The sequence below is a fragment of the Zosterops lateralis genome, assembly GCF_965231275.1.
Source record: "Zosterops lateralis genome assembly, chromosome: 1".
NCBI lineage: Eukaryota > Metazoa > Chordata > Aves > Passeriformes > Zosteropidae > Zosterops > Zosterops lateralis.
This window is the reverse complement of record NC_139762.1, coordinates 69,948,116-69,967,870: the sequence shown is the minus strand read 5'-3', so window position 1 is coordinate 69,967,870 and position 19,755 is coordinate 69,948,116. Positions and strand designations below refer to the sequence as shown.

Below are 19,755 nucleotides of genomic sequence, written 5' to 3'. Positions count from 1 at the left end.
CATGGGTGTTTTTGTCCTTTTTCAACGCTCAGTTGCAGGCGCATTGTGGAGTCAGTGCAGGAGGAGCAGAGCCGTGGCCGAGCGCAGTCGGGTGTCGCTGCCCCGCGCCAGGCGGGCGCTGTCGCCGCGGGTGTCGCCGGCCGGGCAGGGACGCGGCCAAGCGGCCTGGGCTGCGCTGGGGCTGCGCGGGGCGGGAGGGGAGCGGGGCAGCCTCCGCCCTGTCCCCGCCCGCGGGGCATCCTCCGGGAGCGGGGCGGTGTCGGGGAGAAAGGCGGAGGTTGTCGCTCGTGTCTCGGTGCGGGCAGCGCCCGTGGGGCAGCGCGGGGTGCGGGCTGTGCCGGGCTGTGGGTGCAAGGCTTGCATGGCTGGTGTGAGGAGAGGGAAGGGAGCTCTGGGGCTTTGCTTTCGGGCTTGGCTCGGGAGGTGCTGGTGTTCTCTTTAGCACTGAGCTCGCTAGAGGAGCATTTTAAAGGTTCCGTGCCGATTGTGTGTGTTCCGGGGAGAGCTGAGAGTGATATTTGGAATTTCTGTGGGAGGTCCGTGCAGGAAATCCCCGAATTGTGATACAAACTCCTGCCCGTATTTGGGTTTAAAAGGAAGCAGCAAATCTGACAGTTCTGCTTTAAGAAGTGGAGTGGTGAAAAGTGAGTGAAGTGTGAATAAAATATTTGGGGTGTGCAGGATCTGTGTGTCTGAAGTATATTAATCTGGCTTTCCTGGCACAAATATTTCCAATTTCCAGGAAAAATGCAAGGATTTTTTTTTTATTTTAATACAATTCCATTAATTTGGAGTGATAAGTGAGGTTGGGATATATGTGTAATGTGGGGAAGAAAGATCCTATCACAACGTAACTGATTTTTACTTGGCATGGTTGGGGTTTTTAGTTTGGGGAAGTCTTGTTGGGTTTTTTTCTCTTTAGTGGCTGTTGGGGGTGGGGTGTTGGGTTTTTTATTAAAGGAATGCTGCAGTGACAGTGAAATTCTTGCTGGTTTTCCTGCTTTTAGGCAAAGTCCTCCTGCCATCTTCTCCCAGCCTGGCTGGCAGGTTTAAAACCCAGTGTGCACACGTAGAAGCAGCTGCAGCTCCCACTGAAGCTCTGTTGACTTGGAGAAGGTAAGAGTTGGTGATTCTGCCACTCTGATGTCTAACTGTGGCTCTGGTGGTTGCCCTAAAAAGGCCAATAATTTTCTGTGTGAAGTCAAGAGAGACTTCTTTCATAGGAAGTCCTGAACAAAATGCTGTTGTGCCTGATGACCTCAAAAGATGTCACACTGTGTAGGTATGGGATGGAAATCCAGTAGCAGCCTCTAAATGGGTAAAATACCTCAAATGTGTAGTGTGGGATCTCAGGTGCTTGTGGCACCAAATCAGTCTCCAGTGAGCTGATCATTTTCCAGCCTTTGCTGCCTAGTTTATCCTGGGAAGGGTAGAAGTTAGAAATATCTGTTTTATATTGAAATAAATTTGATCCATTCTTGTTGTGTGTTTTATGTCCCAAGGTGGGAAATATGGAAAGCCTGTGTGCAACAAACACCACTTTTGCTGTGGACCTGTTCAGAAAGCTGTGTGAGGAGAACAGTGGTCAGAATGTGTTCTTTTCACCATTTAGTATTTCTTCTGCTTTATCTATGGTTTTGCTGGGTTCAAGAGGTAGTACTGAGGCCCAAATATGCAAGGTAGGTGAAAATAAACTTGGTGGATGGTATATGATTGCATTTCATGTGATCTTATGAAGAAGTGATTTGTCTTAGAGTCTGTGACATGCACTTTTGCTAAACTGTGATTCTTACTTGTTTTTGTGATAAATATTTGATTTATACTTACTATTGTGGTCTGAGAGAGCAGAGCTTTTTCTGTGGTGGGTTTGTGTGAACCGAACAAAATTTTTTTTTTTTACCATGAGCTTCGTTCAGTATGAAAAGAATAGGTTCCTGGGTTTTGTTGTGTTAAGGTTTTTGTGGTTTTTGAGACTGAGCTTTTTAATATGTAATTATGAGGGACCTGGAATTTGTTTATTGTTTTGATCACTAGGTGGCTACAGATAAGATTTTTTTTCTGCTTTCATTCTTGGTTTTAATTGTACTTGACACAAGTTCTGAAAATGAAGGCGGCATTAGAAATTATTTTTAAAGTCCCATTGTCTACATTTCAAGCAGGTAACTGCAACTTGATGTACCCCTTTTTAAAAAAAAATTACTAAGATAGCAAATACAATTGGCATGTGCTTTATGTAGGAAGTGACAATATTGAGTTCACGAGCTGTCATTTTGTTTCTGATGTCTCCTTCCTTTGCAAAGTGATAGAGGAGTATCAACTCACATTTTATTTCCATTTACATTTTTAAGAGATTTCCAAAAACCTCTGTTGTTGCCATCATTGGAGATACTCAAAATCCATCTAGACACAGTTGTGGAATTACCAGCTCTGGGTGTCCCTGCTTGGGCAGGGCTTTGTAGCAGAGGGTCCCCACAGGTCCCTTCCCACCTGAGCCATTCTGTGATCCTGTAGGACTTGGCTCAAGGGAAGGAAAATCAGGGCTGCTGCTCCCTAATTTATGACTTGTGCAACATCTTGCTGAGTACATCAGATATGCCTTGTAGGATAAGCTCCAAATGGGAGGTGTAGTCAAGAAATATTTTGCTTCACAATATTTACTCTAAAAATAATCTAAATATTAAGACAGTCATGCTGATCAAGTACATTTAGAGAAGTTATGGACACTGCTGTGGATGTTGATCTTTGTGCAGGTGCTTTCTCTGAAGAATGCCCAGGATGCTCACAATGGGTATCAATCCCTTCTCCGTGAAATTAATGATCCAAACACCAAATACATCCTGAGAACTGCAAACCGGCTCTATGGAGAGAAGACCATGAAGTTTCTTCCAGTAAGTAGTCATTAAATTTGTTATGATTCTTAGTATAATGTACTTGCTACCTGTTTCCTCTGAGTCAAAGGGAGGCTTTGGGGATTGCCTTCCAACCTTTCTGGGCTGATTGCCAGGAGTGCAATGGATTCTGCCAGAGCACAAGATGTGAACTTGGTGGAGAATCTCCTTGAAATAATTTGTATTCTGAGTGGGCACAAGCAGGGTAAATTCCATCTGTCTCTACATTCTAGTGTTCTGTGATCCATTCACATATTTTGCTGTGGGACAAATGGTAGATGTATCAGTTAGCAAAACTCTTTTACAGAAACTCATAAAATCATATGTCCTGTCCCTGAAGCACAAAATAGAAACAAGAAAAAACCTCACACATAATTTTCAGTGAAGTGTAGAAATTTGTAGTAGAGTGCCTAAGCCGTAACAATAATATCGACTTCTAGTTCAAAGAAGTGGTATAAATCCTGGTAGGAACTTGTGAGCCAGAACCTCAGTGGCTCTGTATAAAGGTGGGGAAGGAAAACAGGCAGATTTCCTTGGAGAATGTGAGGATCATCTGTGTCTGAATGAGAGAAAATCTCTTGGTGAAAATGTGTTGTGAATGTCCCTGTTAGTCTTTCCTAGAGTCGAGTCAGAAATCCTACCATGCTGGCCTGGAGCAGATGGACTTTGTGCAAGCTTGGGAGGATTGCAGGAAACAAATCAATGGCTGGGTAGAGGAAAGGACTGAAGGTGAGTGCTTTGCCAAGTGCCCAGTTGTGTTTGATGGCAGCCATTGTTTGGGTAAATACCTACTTCTGGATGTAGGGTTGTGAATTCAAACAACAGAAATTTAGAGCTATTGATGTGTCTGGTCCATAATTCTCTTCCTCCTCTCTTCCTCCTCTCTTCTCTGTATTAGATGCAGAGTAGATACTATCTTGGATAATAATTTGATGCAAGTCAACCTGTGAAATGTGGTTTTTTTTTTTTCTTTTTATCATAAAGGTAAAATTCAGAACCTGTTGGCAGAGGGGATTCTCAATTCCCTGACCAGACTTGTGTTGGTGAATGCCATCTATTTCAAAGGCAACTGGGAAAAGCCATTCAACAAACAGAGTACCACAGAATGGGAATTCCATGTGAATCAGGTATGATGTGCTAAAATGCTGACAATACACTGTTAGGTTGATGTTGTCTGAAATGAGCACCTTGAAGAAGAAATGAAATCTTTCAAGCAGGGTTGCCTTGGGTAGGCTGTATGAGATTCCTTATGCCCATTCCCTTTCATATCAACAACCTCTTTGCTGAGTTTCTCTGAACTTTCACATGATTATTAGGACCTTTCATATAGCACAAAGACCGGTGTGAAAGCTTGTGAATTTAAGTCTTCTTCATTCAGAGCTTGCCTGCTGTATTTCTGCCCCTGAGCCATTCTACAAGAAATGGAAAAAAAATCACCTTTGAAGCACTGTGTGCTCTGCAGTCTGGTTTTTAGAAGCAGATCAGTGCTCTTGAGGAGGACTTGGGCACTGGTATGGGCAGGCCATGGCTGCCCCTCAGGATCCCCTGCAGCTGTGGGTTGGCCTCCAGGAGTCATTAACAAGAACTGCTAATGTGCCTCTCCTAACTCCACTGCTTGAAGGAACCACTATGGAAAACTGGAGCCTTCATGTCTTTCTGGGAACTGTTTCTTCCCCATTGGTGAAATAAATGCAGGAATGTTTGAAAGTTCTAAGATAACTTTTAATTAGGGGAATTTTTTTGCTCATCCCATACTCTCTACAAGAGCACTTCAGACACTGCTGGACTGATACATTTCCACACACCTTGCTCTCTTCCTGTGTGAATGTGATAAAAAAACAAGAAAATCCAGAGTCACTGTTCCATTTTCTACTCCCTGCAGCTTTGTAAGCTAACAGACAAGTTTGAAGATGCAACACCAACAGGATATATAATGATGAATAACTTCCTTTTGAGTTGTGGTGGAATATATGCATTGTTTTTACCTTGTGCTTTCCAAAAGGCAGTGGTAGGGCTGCACTTTGTTGTGTGTGATCAGTTCTCTTTGGTCAAATCCTAAAAGGCCACGAGTAACTCACTGCCTGTTTTGTAGTGTGAGAGCAGCAGAGAACCTCAGCACTAACTGTTGGCATCTCTTGATTTCTAGAATGAAACCAGGCCTGTGCAGATGATGTTCAAGATGGACAGATTTAATATGACCTATATTGGGGACTTGCAGACCAAAATCCTTGAGCTCCCCTATGTGGGTAATGAAGTGAGCATGATCATCCTGCTCCCTGATGCAATCCAGGATGGATCCACAGGCTTGGAAAGAGTAAGTTGTTGAGCTGAGTGCAAAGACTGCCTGAATCCTTCGAGGGAAGGAAGTCTGGTATTGCAGAGAGATCTGCAGTTCAGTCCCAGAGCAATTGTGTTGCTGGTGCTCAAGGCCAGCAGAAATGTCCCTCTGCTCCCTGTCCCCAAAGTGACTTTCCCTGCAATGTCCTTGCTGCTCAGGACAGCATTACCATTTGGTAATGATATTGGTGGGGGCAGCAATCTGAAGTGACAGGTTGATCTTGCAGTTTTGGCTTGAGACACACTAACCAGGTTTAAAAAAGCTTCATCTTTTGTACTATGTAAACACCAAAATTCAGTCTTTTTACTTATTTAACACTGACTCAGTTCTCATTGTAACAAAGTAAATTTGCAATTTTTCTGCAGCTGGAAAGAGAACTTACTTATGAGAAGCTGATGGATTGGATCCATCCTGAAGTGATGGACTCTACAAAGGTGAGAGTGTCTTTACCCAGATTTAAACTGGAAGAACATTACAGATTGAAACCCCTTCTGATCAGCATGGGAATGTCTGATGCGTTTGACTTGGGGAAGGCAGACTTCTCAGGAATCTCATCTGGCAAGGAGCTGGTGCTTTCTGAAGTGGTTCACAAATCCTTTGTGGAAGTCAATGAAGAAGGCACTGAAGCAGCTGCTGCCACAGCTGCACTAAAAATGAAGCGCTGTGCAGTGAGAATTCCGGAATTTAGAGCTGATCATCCCTTTGTCTTCTTCATCCGGCACAACAAAACTGGCAGCATTTTGTTCTGTGGCAGGTTTTGCAATCCCTAAGGAGGAGATATCTTGGCAGTATAGGTGCCATCACACAATAAACTTACATTTCCCTAGAACAATGTGATTCCATTTGCACTAATTATCTCTTTCAACTGTGCCTGAACTGCTTGAACTCAGACTTGGCAGGAATAACAAAGCTGCTGAGACAAACCCAGTAACTGCCATATCCAAGCCCCCCTGCACCTGTGTGCAGAGGTGTCCAGGTTCTTGCTGACACAAGAACCATCCCACTCATTCTGGGAGAGGTTCTTCTGTGCTTGAGTTCACTTTTGGTGTCCAGCAGGCAGAGTGAGGCAGTGAGAGCCCATGGGAGAGAAGAAGTTACTTTTTCCTTGTGACAAGGCTGGAGCACATTTGTAGCTGCCCTCCCCTTTTGCCTTCCACTCTCATCCCTTTAGTGCCTTGATCCATTGCCTGGAGCTGAAAGGAGGCAGCCTGTTCCAGGTATTGCTGAGCATCCTGCATAGATGTGTTTTTTGGCTAACGACTGGACCAGCACTTAGTCAAGAATGGGAATGAAAGTCTGCTTTTATACGAGGTGTCCCAGTGAGGTGTTTGTGGGGCGAGTCCCTTTGTTTCATCACCCCAGGACAGGAGGTTTATTCCCTGTCACCTGTTCTGGTCCTTTAACAAAGAATGCAACAGAAGGGGGCACGGTGCCTATGCAATATTTGAATGACAAAGCCTTCTTTTATTTATTTTTTTTTTACTGTTATATCGTTATGCTATTAATATTTTCTTAGACACCACAGTTTAGCTGTATGACACCAAAGACACAGCTGCAACAGGTTTCCTTACACTGGGGTGTGTTTTGTGGGTGCTGTTCCCGGAGTAATAAAAGAAGTGCAAGCGCTGCATGGGTGTTTTTGTCCTTTTTCAACGCTCAGTTGCAGGCGCATTGTGGAGTCAGTGCAGGAGGAGCAGAGCCGTGGCCGAGCGCAGTCGGGTGTCGCTGCCCCGCGCCAGGCGGGCGCTGTCGCCGCGGGTGTCGCCGGCCGGGCAGGGACGCGGCCAAGCGGCCTGGGCTGCGCTGGGGCTGCGCGGGGCGGGAGGGGAGCGGGGCAGCCTCCGCCCTGTCCCCGCCCGCGGGGCATCCTCCGGGAGCGGGGCGGTGTCGGGGAGAAAGGCGGAGGTTGTCGCTCGTGTCTCGGTGCGGGCAGCGCCCGTGGGGCAGCGCGGGGTGCGGGCTGTGCCGGGCTGTGGGTGCAAGGCTTGCACGGCTGGTGTGAGGAGAGGGAAGGGAGCTCTGGGGCTTTGCTTTCGGGCTTGGCTCGGGAGGTGCTGGTGTTCTCTTTAGCACTGAGCTCGCTAGAGGAGCATTTTAAAGGTTCCGTGCCGATTGTGTGTGTTCCGGGGAGAGCTGACAGTGATATTTGGAATTTCTGTGGGAGGTCGGTGCAGGAAATGCGTAAATTCTGGTACAAACTCCTCCCCGTATTGGGGTTTAAAAGGAAGCAGCCAATCTGACGGTTCTGCTTTAAGAAGTGTGAGGAAAGCTGCTGTGTGAGTGAAACGTGTGGGGTGTGCAGGGTTTGTGAGTCTGAAGTGCTTTAACGTGGATTTGTCCGTAAAAATCCTTCGAATTTCCAGGTATAATGCAAGGAAATGTTTTAAACTACAGAATGCCATCACCTTGGAGTGATAAATAAAGTTCTGTGTAACATGGGGGAGAAATGTCCTATTTTAATGTTACTGGTATAGGCTTGGTGTGGTTGAGGTTTTTAGTTTGTTTGAGAAGTCTTGTTTTGGGTTTTTTTCTGTTTGGTTTTGAGTCGGTTCGGTTTTTTGTTGAGAGAATGTTGATGTGACAATGAAATTCCTGCTGCTTTTCCTGCTTTTAGGCAAAGTCCTCCTGCCATCTTCTCCCAGCCTGGCTGGCAGGTTTAAAACCCAGTGTGCACACGTAGAAGCAGCTGCAGCTCCCACTGAAGCTCTGTTGACTTGGAGAAGGTAAGAGTTGGTGATTCTGCCACTCTGATGTCTAACTTTGGCTCTGGTGGTTGCCCTAAAAAGGCCAATAATTTTCTGTGTGAAGTCAAGAGAGACTTCTTTCATAGGAAGTCCTGAACAAAATGCTGTTGTGCCTGATGACCTCAAAAGATGTCACACTGTGTAGGTATGGGATGGAAATCCAGTAGCAGTCTCTAAATGGGTAAAATACCTCAAATGTGTAGTGTGGGATCTCAGGTGCTTGTGGCACCAAATCAGTCTCCAGTGAGCTGATCATTTTCCAGCCTTTGCTGCTTAGTTTACCCTGGGAAGTGTAGAAGTTAGAAATATCTGTCTTATATTGAAATAAATTTGATCCATTCTTGTTGTTTGTTTTATGTCCCAAGGTGGGAAATATGGAAAACCTGTGTGCAGCAAACACCACTTTTGCTGTGGACCTGTTCAGAAAGCTGTGTGAGGAGAACAGTGGTCAGAATGTGTTCTTTTCACCATTTAGTATTTCTTCTGCTTTGTCGATGGTTCTGCTGGGTTCAAGAGGTAGCACTGAAGCCCAAATAAGCCAGGTAGGTCTAGATAAAATAAAATGGATGGCATTTGATGTGATCATATGAGGAAGTGATGTGTCTTAGAGTCTGTGAATGCATGTTGGAGTCCAGGACATCCCTTTGGATGACCTGGGACCTGGGAAAGAGAATTTGAGCCCTGGACAGGGCGGTGTAGAACCAGTCCAGGGGGGTTGGAAACCTTGGCACAGAGCCCAGGAAGACACTGAGTTTGATCTTAGCCCATGGGAGAAACTTCCAGCATTAGGAGAGGAATTGCAAATCACCAGGAAGTGAAAATAGTAGTTTAGCACAGTAGAACAGACAAAATTCAGTAGTTTTAGGTATCTTAGAACAGAGGTAAATGGGGGACAAGATGGTGGAATTTGGGTGGTACCTCGTGTCCCTCTCCTTCTTCCTCGTCCTCCATCTTCTGGGGTGGTGATGATATAAGATAGTTAGAGTGGATTGGGTCAAAGTAGAAGTGACCCTCTTAGTGTAAGCACTAGGCATTGGTGTGAAATAGTAAATATCCTATACGTAATTATCTGTATAAATGTAAGGTGACGTCCCATCGGGGGGCAGTCCCCTCGTGTCCCAGCTGCTGTCCGGACCTCGGCTGGGAGCGGAGAAAAACTCTGTGATATCAAATAATAAACAGCTTGAGAAACCAGAAAGCAAGGCCTTGAAGACTCCGCTTCTTTGTACCAATGCGACTCGGGGCTTTTAGAGGGCCAAGGACTTTAAACAACTTGAGTCTCGGGTGAGAAAACCAACCCGAGAAACGCACTTGTGCTAGACTGTGGCTATCACTGAGGTGTGAGAGAGCAGAGGTGTTCCTCTGGTGTGTGTGTGTGTAAACATAACCCATTTCCTTTTTTGTTTTGTTTGAGTATTTTTCATTCTGAACTGAAGAGTTCCTTGGGTTTAGTGTGTTGAGAGTTTTTTGTGGTTTTTGGGACCAATCTTGTTTAATATGTGATTAGGAGGTACCTGGAATGTTTTTATTGCTCAGTTGGAGGCTACATAAGTTCTGTTCATTTCCTTCTTTGCTTTGGGTTAAAATCATATGATACATAATACATATCATATTTTATGATACATATGATACATTCCGAAAATGAAGGCAGGCACATTAAAAATATTTTTTAAATGCCAGTGTCTTGCATTTCAAACTGCTAACTGCAGCTTGATTTAGTCCCTTTTTTAACTTGCTCAGGTAGCAAATATCTCTTAGGCTGTGGTTTATGCAGGAAGTGAGAAAAATAAGTGCAGAATCAGTAATTTTGGTTCAGATGTTTGCTTCCTTTACAAAGTGAGAGAGGAGTATCAACTCCTATTTTGTTTCAATGTACTTTATAAAATTCTGAAAAACCTACATTGTTGCCATAATTGGAAATATTCCAAATCCATCTAGACACAGTTGTGCACTACCAGCTCTGGGTGTCCCTGCTTGGGCAGGGCTTGTAGCAGATGGTCCCCACAGGTCCCTTCCCACCTGAGGCACTCTGTGATCCTGTAGCACTTGGCTTGAGGGCAGGTGATGCATTCTACAGGAGGCCAGAATGTTTGAGCCCCTCACAGGTGCTTCAGCTCCTGAGGGCTGTCCACAGCTTCAGAACATGGCTTATAAAAATAGCAAGGTGGCATGGTTAGAGGTGTTTGGAAAAGCAAAAGGTTTTAATTTTCTGCTTTTAAAAGGGGAAAATAACAAACTATCCAAACCAAAAGTGAAAAAAGCCATTCAAGGTGCAGGGAGGTCCTTTACACCTGCTAAGGCACCCTTAAAGTGCACCCAGAATCTCCATGCTCTCCCTTATGTAGTAACCACCTAGGTGGCATTTTTGGCATGGTGCCCAATAGAAATAGCTACAGTTCTTGAGGTACAGCTCAAACCATGCAAGAGGTGCTTTTGTGTTGGAACTGGGTGAATTATGCTGAGAAGAGCATTGAAGTTTCTGGTTCTTTGCCTTATAAGTGAAACAATGAATGAAACCCAAATCATCTCCTACTAGGGGATCACCTATGGGTGTGGGTGCATGGCTACAGGAAGGACATCAGGGCTGATGACTCTGCTGCTCCCTAATTTATGACTTGTTCAAAATCTTGCTGGGTACATCAGATATGCCTGGCAGGATTAGTTCCAGATGGGAGGTGTGGTGAAGAAATCTTTTGGCTTCAAGTCACAGTATTTAACTTAAAAGTAATTTAAATATAAAAACAATCATGTTGATGAAGTATGTTTAGAGAAGTTATGGACACTGCTGTGGATGTTGGTCTTTGTGCAGGTGCTTTCTCTGAAGAATGCCCAGGATGCTCACAATGGGTATCAATCCCTTCTCCGTGAAATTAATGATCCAAACACCAAATACATCCTGAGAACTGCAAACCGGCTCTATGGAGAGAAGACCTTGGAGTTTCTTCCAGTAAGGAGCCATTAAATTTGTTATGATTCTTAGTATAAAGTACTTGCTGCCTGATTCTTCTGAAGGTCAGGACAGGCTTTATGGTTTGCCTTCCAAATAATCTGGGCTGATTGCCAGGAGTGCATTAGATTCTGCCCGAGCCCAGGATGTCTGAACTTGCTGGTGAATCTCCTTTAAATAATTTGTGTTCTGAGTGGGCACAAGCAGGGTAAAATCCATCAGTCTCTACACTCTAGGTTTCTATCATCCATTCACATATTTGGCTGTGGGACAAATGGTAGATGTATCAGTTACCAAAACTCTTTTACAGAAACTCATAAAATCATATGTCCTGTCCCTTAAGCATAAAATAGAGACAAGAAAAAACCCTCCACATGATTGTCAATGAAGTGTAGAAGTTTGTAGTAGAATGCATAAGCCATAGCTGTAATATCGACTTCTAGTTCAAAGAAGTGGTATAAATCCTGGTAGGAACTTGTGAGCCAGAACCTCAGTGGCTCTGTATAAAGATGGAGAAGGAAAACAGGCAGATTTCCTTGGAGAATGTGAGGATCATCTGTGTCTGAATGAGAGAAAATCTCTTGGTGAAAATGTGTTGTGAATGTCCCTGTTAGTCTTTCCTAGAGTCCAGTCAGAAATCCTACCATGCTGGCCTGGAGCAGATGGACTTTGTGCAAGCTTGGGAAGATTCCAGAAAACTAATCAATGGCTGGGTAGAGGAAAGGACTGAAGGTGAGTGCTTTGCCAAGTGCCCAGTTGTGTTTGATGGCAGCCATTGTTTGGGTAAATACCTACTTCTGGATGTAGGGTTGGGAATTCAAACAACTGAAATTTAGAGCTATTGATGTGTCTGGTCCATAATTCCCTTTTTTATTGTGTATTAAATGTAGAGTGGATACCATCTTGGATCATAATTTGATGCATGTAAAGGTATGAAAAATTGTGTGTTTTTTCTTTGTATCGTAAAGGTAAAATTCAGAACCTGTTGGCAGAGGGGATTCTCAGTTCCCTGACCAGACTTGTGTTGGTGAATGCCATCTATTTCAAAGGCAACTGGGAAAAGCCATTCAGGGAAAACAATACCAGTGAAAGGGCATTCTATATTAATAAGGTATGTATGATGTGCTAAAATGCTGAACAATCCACTGTTAGGTGGATGTTGTCTGAAATGAGCACCTTGAAGAAGAAATGAAATCTTTCAAGCAGGGTTGCCTTGGGTAGGCTGTATGAGATTCACTATGCCCCTCCCTTTCATACGAACACCCTCTTTGCTGAGATTCTCTGAACTTTCACATGATTATTAGGACCTTTCATATAGCACAAAGACCAGTGTGAAAGCCTGTGAATTTAAGTCTTCAGTCAGAGTTTCCTTCCTGCATTTCTGCCCCTGCGCCATTCCAAAAGAAATGGAAACAAATCTCCTTTGAAGCACTGTGTGCTCTGCAGTCTGGTTTTTAGAAGCAGATCAGTGCTCTTGAGGAGGGCTTGGGCAGTGGCATGGGCAGGCCATGGCTGCCCCTCAGGATCCCCTGCAGCTCTGGGTTGGCCTCCAGGAATCATTAACAAGAACTACTAATACGCCACTCTTAATTCACCTGCTGGAAGGAGCCATTGTGGGAAACTGAAGCCCTCATGCCCGTCTGGGAACTGTCCCTTCTCGCATTGGTGAAATAAATGCAAGGATGTTTGAAAGTGCAAATATAACTTCTAAATAGGGGAATGTCTCTGTTCATTCCAGGCTATCTCTGACAGGTCTTCATAGACTGCTGGACTGATTCATTTCTTGACACCTTGCTCTCTCCCTGCTGGAATGTGTTAAAAATGTTGAATGCAGTATCTGTTAAAAATGCGCAGGAGACATTGTTTTCACCTTAAAATGCCTTTATTGATCAGCTCGCAAAGGGGTATCTCGAGGGATGGTCTGAGCCCTCGCCGCTGTTCCTGGTTCACCTTTGAGAAGGAGGGGCAATTCGGCTTTGCAGTTTTGGTCCCTGCAGAGCCGGGAGCCCGCCCTCGCAGGTGTTCCCAGAGCTCACACAGCCGGCCCGCTCCAGGGGTATTCCCTCCACTCGGGCACTCTGCAATTACAGCAAGATACAAAAAACTGTTTACTGACACTTTAGGGCATAGCCAGTTCAGTACTGTCTTTTGTGGGTCCGGATTTTGCATCGGTTTGTTTCGGCTGGGGATTTTTGGTGCCCATTATGTTCTGGCTTACAGCAGGGTTCATGGGTGTTCTACTGATTTCCGTGCCAGCAGGAAAGGCTGACGGAGTGCAGGGGGGCAGGAATGCAGAGGGGGCGCACGTGGTGCCCGGCAGTGCTGGAGGACCCGGGCGGGGGCAGCTGTGGCAGACCCGCGCTGTCGGGGCCGCGGGGCCGGTGGCGGTGGCTCCATGGAGGCAGTGGTATTGGCGGCGGTCCGGGGATCCCCTGAGAGCGCTGGCTTGTTGTAGGGCGAAGAACGAAGCGGCTGTGCCCTGGGCCCCTCCGAGGCGGCGGCGGTGACTCGGGCGGCCCCTCCGCCGCCTCCTTCTCGCGGGGAGCGGGGCCGCCTGTTTTCAAAAAGCAAATGTGCTCCCTGCCTTTCCAGGGAGCCCAAGGAGGTGGCTCCCGCTGCCACACCACAGGGGTTTATAATTTCAAACTATTTGAAACATTAATACACTTATTACACAACAGTTAAGAGGATTTTAACACTTTAAACTTTCAACACATAACCAAGAATCTTTTAAACTTTATTTCTTTCAGTATCCAGAGACACTGTTCCATATTGTATTCCCTGCAGCTTAGTAAGCTTAGAACCAAGTATCAAGATGCAACACCAACAGGATACAGGGCTGATTAATAATCTTCTTTTGAGTTGTGGTGGAATATTGTGCATTGCTGCTACACATGGGCAGATTTTACCTTGTGCTTTCCAAAAGGCTGCACTCTCTGGTGTGTGATCAGTTCTCTTTGGTCAAATCCTAAAACCCTGAGTATCTTGCTTCCTGCTTTGTAGTTTGAGACCAGCAGAGAAGCTCAGCACTAATTTTTGACATCTCTTGGTTTCTAGAACAAGACCACACCTGTGCAGATGATGTTCGAGGAGGCAGATTTTAACATGACCTACATTGGGGACTTGCAGACCAAAGTCCTTGAGCTCCCCTATGTGGGTAATGAAGTGAGCATGATCATCCTGCTCCCTGATGCAATCCAGGATGGATCCACAGGCTTGGAAAGAGTAAGTTGTTGAGCTGAGTGCAAAGACAGCTTGAATCCTTCGAGGGAAGAAAGTCTGGTATTGCAGAGAGATCTGCAATTCAAAATCAGAATCATTAGTTTGGAAGAGATCTCTGAGATGATCAAGTCAAACCCAACCCTAACCTCAACCAAACCATGGCACCAAGTGCCACATCTGGTCTTTGCTTAAACACATCCAGAGATGGTGAATCCACTACCTCCCCAAGTAGACCGTTCCAATACTTTATTACTCTTCCTGTAAAAAACTTTTTCCTGATATTTCGCCTTTATTTCCTTGGCACAGCTTAAGACTGTGTCCTCTTGTTCTGTCAGTTGCTGCCTGGAGAAAGAGACCAACCCCCACCTGACTACAGCCACCTTTCAGGAGGCTGTAGAGAGTGATAAGGTCACCTCTGAGTCTCTTTTTCTCCAGGCTAAACAACCCCAGCTCCTTCAGCTGTTCCTCACAGGGTTTGTGTTCCAAGCCCCTCACCAGCCTTCTTACCTGCTCTGCACATGCTGTGTCTCAATCTCCTTCCTAAACTGAGGGGCCCAGAACAGGATACAGTACTCAAGGTGTGGCCTGACCAGTGCTGAGTACAGGGGAAGAATGACCTCCCTGCTCCTGCTGGCCACACCATTCCTGATACTGGCCCGGATGCCATTGGCCTTCTTGGCCACCAGGGCACAGCTGGCTCATGTTCAGTCAGTTATCGACCAGAATACCCAGGTCCCTTTCCTCCTGGGCACTGTCCAGCTACACTGTCCCCAGCCTATGGCATTGCAGGTGGTTATTGTGGCCAAAATGCAGGACTTGGCACTTAGATTTATTAAACTTCATCCTATTGGATTCTGCCCATCCATGCAACCCTTCAGTCCCAGAGCAATTGTGTACCAGGTGATCATGGCCAGCAGAAATGTCCCTCTGCTCCCTGTCCCCAAAGTGACTTTCCCTGCAATGTCCTTGCTGCTCAGGCTGTGTGCTGCTCCCTTAGGCAGAGGCTCTGGAAGAAGAGCTGTCTGTGCTGAGGAGCAGAGGTCAGCTGTGGTGGTGGTGAAGGCACAGTGTGGTGATGCTGGAATATGGAGAGGGGGATTTTGGGTGGGCTCTTTGGAAGTCCTGTGGCTTGTCCTCCAGATCTTCTTGTGCTGAGCAGGTGGCAGGTGGTGTGTGGTTCACTGCCTGGAAAGAGGCTCACAGGGAAGGGCAGGATCTCTTTTGTGGTGAGGGTAGGTTACAAGTTTGGTCTCTTTGGTACTGTGAGCAGGTAGTTTATTACTAAGGTTTTCTTTGCATTTCTTCCCTATAATAAAAATGAAAAGAAAAACCCCAGTCTTTGAGGTAATTGCTGGGGAAGAAAGATGCATGTTATGTGCTTTGTGCACAGACAGAGTCATCAGTATTTTGGCTCTGTTACTTTGACTATCCTCTCGTTGTAATTAAGTAAATTTGTGATTTTCCTTCAGCTGGAAAGAGAACTTACATGTGAGAAGCTGATGGATTGGATCCATCCTAAAATGATGAAGTCTACAACGGTGAACGTGTCTTTACCCAGATTTAAACTGGAAGAACATTACAGATTGAATCCCATTCTGATCAGCATGGGAATGCCTGATGCGTTTGACTTGGAGAAGGCAGACTTCTCAGGAATCTCATATGGCAAAGATCTGGTGCTTTCTGAAGTGGTTCACAAATCCTTTGTGGAAGTCAATGAAGAAGGCACTGAAGCAGCTGCTGCCACAGCTGCACTGATAGTGGAGGGCTGTGAAATGGGAGTTCCAGTATTTGAATTCACTGCTGATCATCCCTTTGTCTTCTTCATCCGGCACAACAAAACTGGCAGCATTTTGTTCTGTGGCAGGTTTTGCAGTCCCTAAGGAGGAGATGTCTTGGCAGCATAGGTGCCATCATGTGGTGGGTCTTTGCGCATGAACGGGACAGGACTACTGCTAGGCATTTCTCAAACCTTTAGTGCAGCACCAGTCTTGTAACAGGATTTTACAGAGCTAAAGGATGGCAGCAGGTCACATCTGCCAGCAGCAGCCAAAGATTTCTTTGTTACAGAGCATCTCAAAAGTTTTCCAGCCGATAACCTATTGTTAAAGCTTACAGACAATTGTTGTAACCAATCACGGAAAGCAGATGCACACCTGCTTCACACAATGCTTGCTTGTATGCTTTCTATATAACGATAAGCAATATTCCATTATTAAGCTTAAAACTTTCTACTATCTTGCTAAGCATATTTTTCTGCAGCCATAAGATCTATCCTAGCCAAACCTAAGACTCAGATTATTGTTTTATGTCCTTGCTTGCTGTACTATTGTAACTTTTCCTACATTCAAACTTTGCAGTTACAGCCGATTCTTCAGTTTTTCTCTTTCTGGGACCTGCTTTCTCAGATTTCTAAAAATCTTATTGCCCTTAATGTTTCCCACAATTCCCTCACTTGATACAACCACAAAGACACTCTCTTAACTTTGTCACTTATTAACCACCTTGCATTACATAGCTCTACTCCAATATGTATCTTTTCATTTAACAAAACAGCATTGCAACTTTTCTACACAGAGGCACATCAGCCACATTTAAAATCTCTCGTTGCCTATCATACTTCTTTTTGCTTATCTAAAGTATCTCTCTTGCTTGCTTTAGGCATTGCTGTTTGAAACCACAAGAATTTTATTGTTGTAAAAGGTTTGGTCTATTTTTAAGGATGCAAGTTAAATTCGATAGTAGTTGCTGTTTACTGCTCTAATAAGTCTCATCTATTCCAAGGCCTTAATTCAAAGCCTTCATCTATGTCTGTATTTGCATTCACTACCTTTGTAAGATTTTGATTACTTTCTGTGCTTCCACTTTTTACATCTCTCTCTTGTACAATAAAAACTTCTTTGATACTTTTATCCATCATTTGTTGAACACACACAAGTATACAGGGTACCACCACTAGTACCACTTCTAAAATGACCAACACACATAAACCTACTTTGCAAAGTTCCCTCAACCAATGCGCAGGGTTCTATCCTTTGAACAAATCATCTAACCATGATCCATTATCTTCCTTGATGTGAGCTTTTAAATCTTTTGGCTTTTGTATACTTTTGTGAATGGATTCAGAGTGATCAGAGAGGTCCACACAACACCATCCTTCAAATTTCTCACAACCATGTCAATGTGTCAGTAAAAGGAAATGAATCACTGCTCAATTTTGAAGGGTAGCATGTCTGACACTGCTGACATCTGTCAGCATATCATTGATTGCAAAGAATGTGGCATTGGTTTGTTTACTCAGCCAACATCCAACCCGATCTAACAGTTTCAATGCCATGGCAGAAGCAAGTTGGGGTAGTAACACAACTGCTGAAACCCTCCTTGCAGCTTCCCAGAGCACAAAATTACTGCTACAGCTTCCTTCATATTGAGGGGTAAACCTTTTTCCTCTTTGTTTTTTCCTAATGACTGTTTCAGCACTAGGTGCTAGCACAGTAAATTGTCCAATACTGCATGGACCACCTTTGAGGTGTGATGGAATGCCTTGCCAAGCTCTATCTCCACAAATGAACCAATATCCTTTTGGTAGTTGTAGATATTGGTCAACCCCGGAAAGTCTACTCCAACTATCTGAGTAATTACACTGAAAACTTGAGTTCCTATAAAGCAGGGTAATTGGCAGTGACATTGTACCTCAGAGGATCATTCTCTTGCCAATTGCTATCTGAAAATATAAGACAGAAATCCATGGTTAAGGAACAAAGAACTTCCAATTCTTGGGGTTCAGAAGGTGCCTTAGCAAGTTCTTTGATCTAAATGTCCCAATCAATTATAGGATTGCTCCCACTGGCAACTTCACTTGGCTTACTCTTAAGTTGCTTTTTGTTCAAGGCATCATAATATATCGGTATCAGCCAATCTTTTACTGGCACTGACTAGACAGATTGAAAAAGGCTTTTCTGGGTTCAAATTGGACAGCCAAATGGTGTCTGAACCTGCTGCCTTGGCTAAGGTCACCCAAACACTTGGTTTTGGTTGTTCCACAGGCAAATCTACACTGCAAGAAGCAAGCAAAGCTAGCAAACACCAGTGTAGCACTCGATTTCGCTCCAAACCTTTCCTGAGCTATTTTTTGGCAAAAGACTCTCCCATTTATTTCGGCTTACAAATTCTGCTTTTGTTCCTTCCCAAAGTTGTCTGGGGACTAGATGACTGTGTTAAGAAGGGGTAATTTCACCTTTGAAAATCCAGTGGGGGAATACACTATTCCTGACTGTATAACACAACACAATGGAAACCATGCTTTTGCCAAAAGAGCTTTACGAAACCAACAATTCCCACACTTTTAACATTCACATAAAACTTGAGGTTCACAGTCCTTGCAGGTGGGACACAACGTCAGGTGTAAAGTGTGGTCTCTGTGCCGCTTGTTCCTGCTACTCTGTTCATGGAGTTATCTTGTTCATGTGCATGATACGACTTCACATTCTCCTCTGGAATCCACTTTAGTTTAGCTTCAACATCGGGGGTTTCTACTTGGGCTGTAGTAGCAGATTACGACTGAAATGACTACAGTTGGGGAATTAGAATCTATCCAGGAGCAGTTAAAAAAATTAAGAACATACAATGCATTTTATAAGTGTTCTTGAGGAGCCAACTCCCCCTTTTGTTTTTTAAGTTTAAAACAAAACAGCCTATGCAATAAAACAATAAACTTAAATAAAGATAAGTTAAATAATACACATAATTAATACCGCATATAAAAGTAGATAATAATCAATGTCTGTCTAAAATATTGTACCATCACCTAGGGTCTGCAACAGCTGAATCTTCACTTTAAATGAGTTAGGAATTGGATGAATCATCTCTGGATCATGATTCTCCAAGGTTATTTTCAACCTGAGTCTAGCTGTCATATTGATAAGGTCTAATTGTTAAGTCAGAAGTAACTGGAATATTGTTTTGGTGCAGCAACACCTGCGTCTGTTGGTAAATCTCCTGTCTAGGTAGTGTCAGGGCATGGGTTAGACTTAGGCTCCAAATTAGAGGGATGTCCCTTAACATATTTTACAACAAGACTCTCAACAATAATAGCTATAAAACACTTAAAACACAACAAACTGTTAGAACACATTTGTATAAAGTAAACAAATAAGATCAAGGATAAAAAATTAATCTGGCTATACAGAATCTTGTTTTCTCTGAAGTTTTTTTCAGCCTAGAGATGCTAACTGGAAGAAATCACAAGACTAGCTGTTCATAGGAAGCTGTCAATGAAGTTTAGATATCTTTTTCTGGAATCTTAAAAAATACTTGAGGATTAAGAAACAGCAGTGGATGCACTCATAATGAAAGTATAAGGAGAAATCAAAGAGCTTAATTAGAGAAATACACAGCGTAACTAGAAAACAAAAATGAGATCTTAAAATGACATGTGGCTTGGAGAAAATCACACAAAAATTGACAAAGTGTATAAAGAGCTAGCTATAATTTAACAGACTTCATATTTGAGATAAAAATGAGGTAGGACTTAGGCTTTCATCCAGCGACGTGATAAAGTCTCTCGTGTGATTAATTTTTGATCTCTTTATGGTTGCTATTGTAGGCTTGTCACAGTTA

At 44.1% G+C, this 19,755-nt stretch overlaps 2 protein-coding genes across 2 annotated transcripts in view; both read left to right on the top strand.

The window, feature by feature from the left end:
- Positions 1-7,950, top strand: part of LOC310906350 (uncharacterized protein) — a 50,935-nt gene extending 42,985 nt beyond the window's left edge. Inside the window, exons 14-23 of the mRNA XM_083855540.1 lie at positions 33-370; positions 458-644; positions 1,008-1,117; positions 1,503-1,679; positions 2,751-2,888; positions 3,500-3,617; positions 3,873-4,015; positions 5,035-5,202; positions 5,592-7,149; positions 7,841-7,950. Of these exons, the coding sequence (XP_083711666.1) occupies positions 33-370; positions 458-644; positions 1,008-1,117; positions 1,503-1,679; positions 2,751-2,888; positions 3,500-3,617; positions 3,873-4,015; positions 5,035-5,202; positions 5,592-5,996 (1,784 nt within the window). The 3' untranslated portion in view covers positions 5,997-7,149; positions 7,841-7,950. The remainder of the gene's footprint in view (positions 1-32; positions 371-457; positions 645-1,007; positions 1,118-1,502; positions 1,680-2,750; positions 2,889-3,499; positions 3,618-3,872; positions 4,016-5,034; positions 5,203-5,591; positions 7,150-7,840) is intronic.
- Positions 6,856-16,019, top strand: LOC310906279 (serpin B6-like; the record flags this gene model as incomplete). The annotated part of the gene is made up of 7 exons (XM_083855418.1): positions 6,856-7,224; positions 8,336-8,512; positions 10,780-10,917; positions 11,532-11,649; positions 11,886-12,028; positions 13,975-14,142; positions 15,609-16,019. The coding sequence occupies 7 exons, from the start codon at positions 6,856-6,858 to the stop codon at positions 16,017-16,019; spliced, it is 1,524 nt and encodes a 507-aa protein (XP_083711544.1).
- Between the last annotated feature and the right edge of the window lie 3,736 nt (positions 16,020-19,755).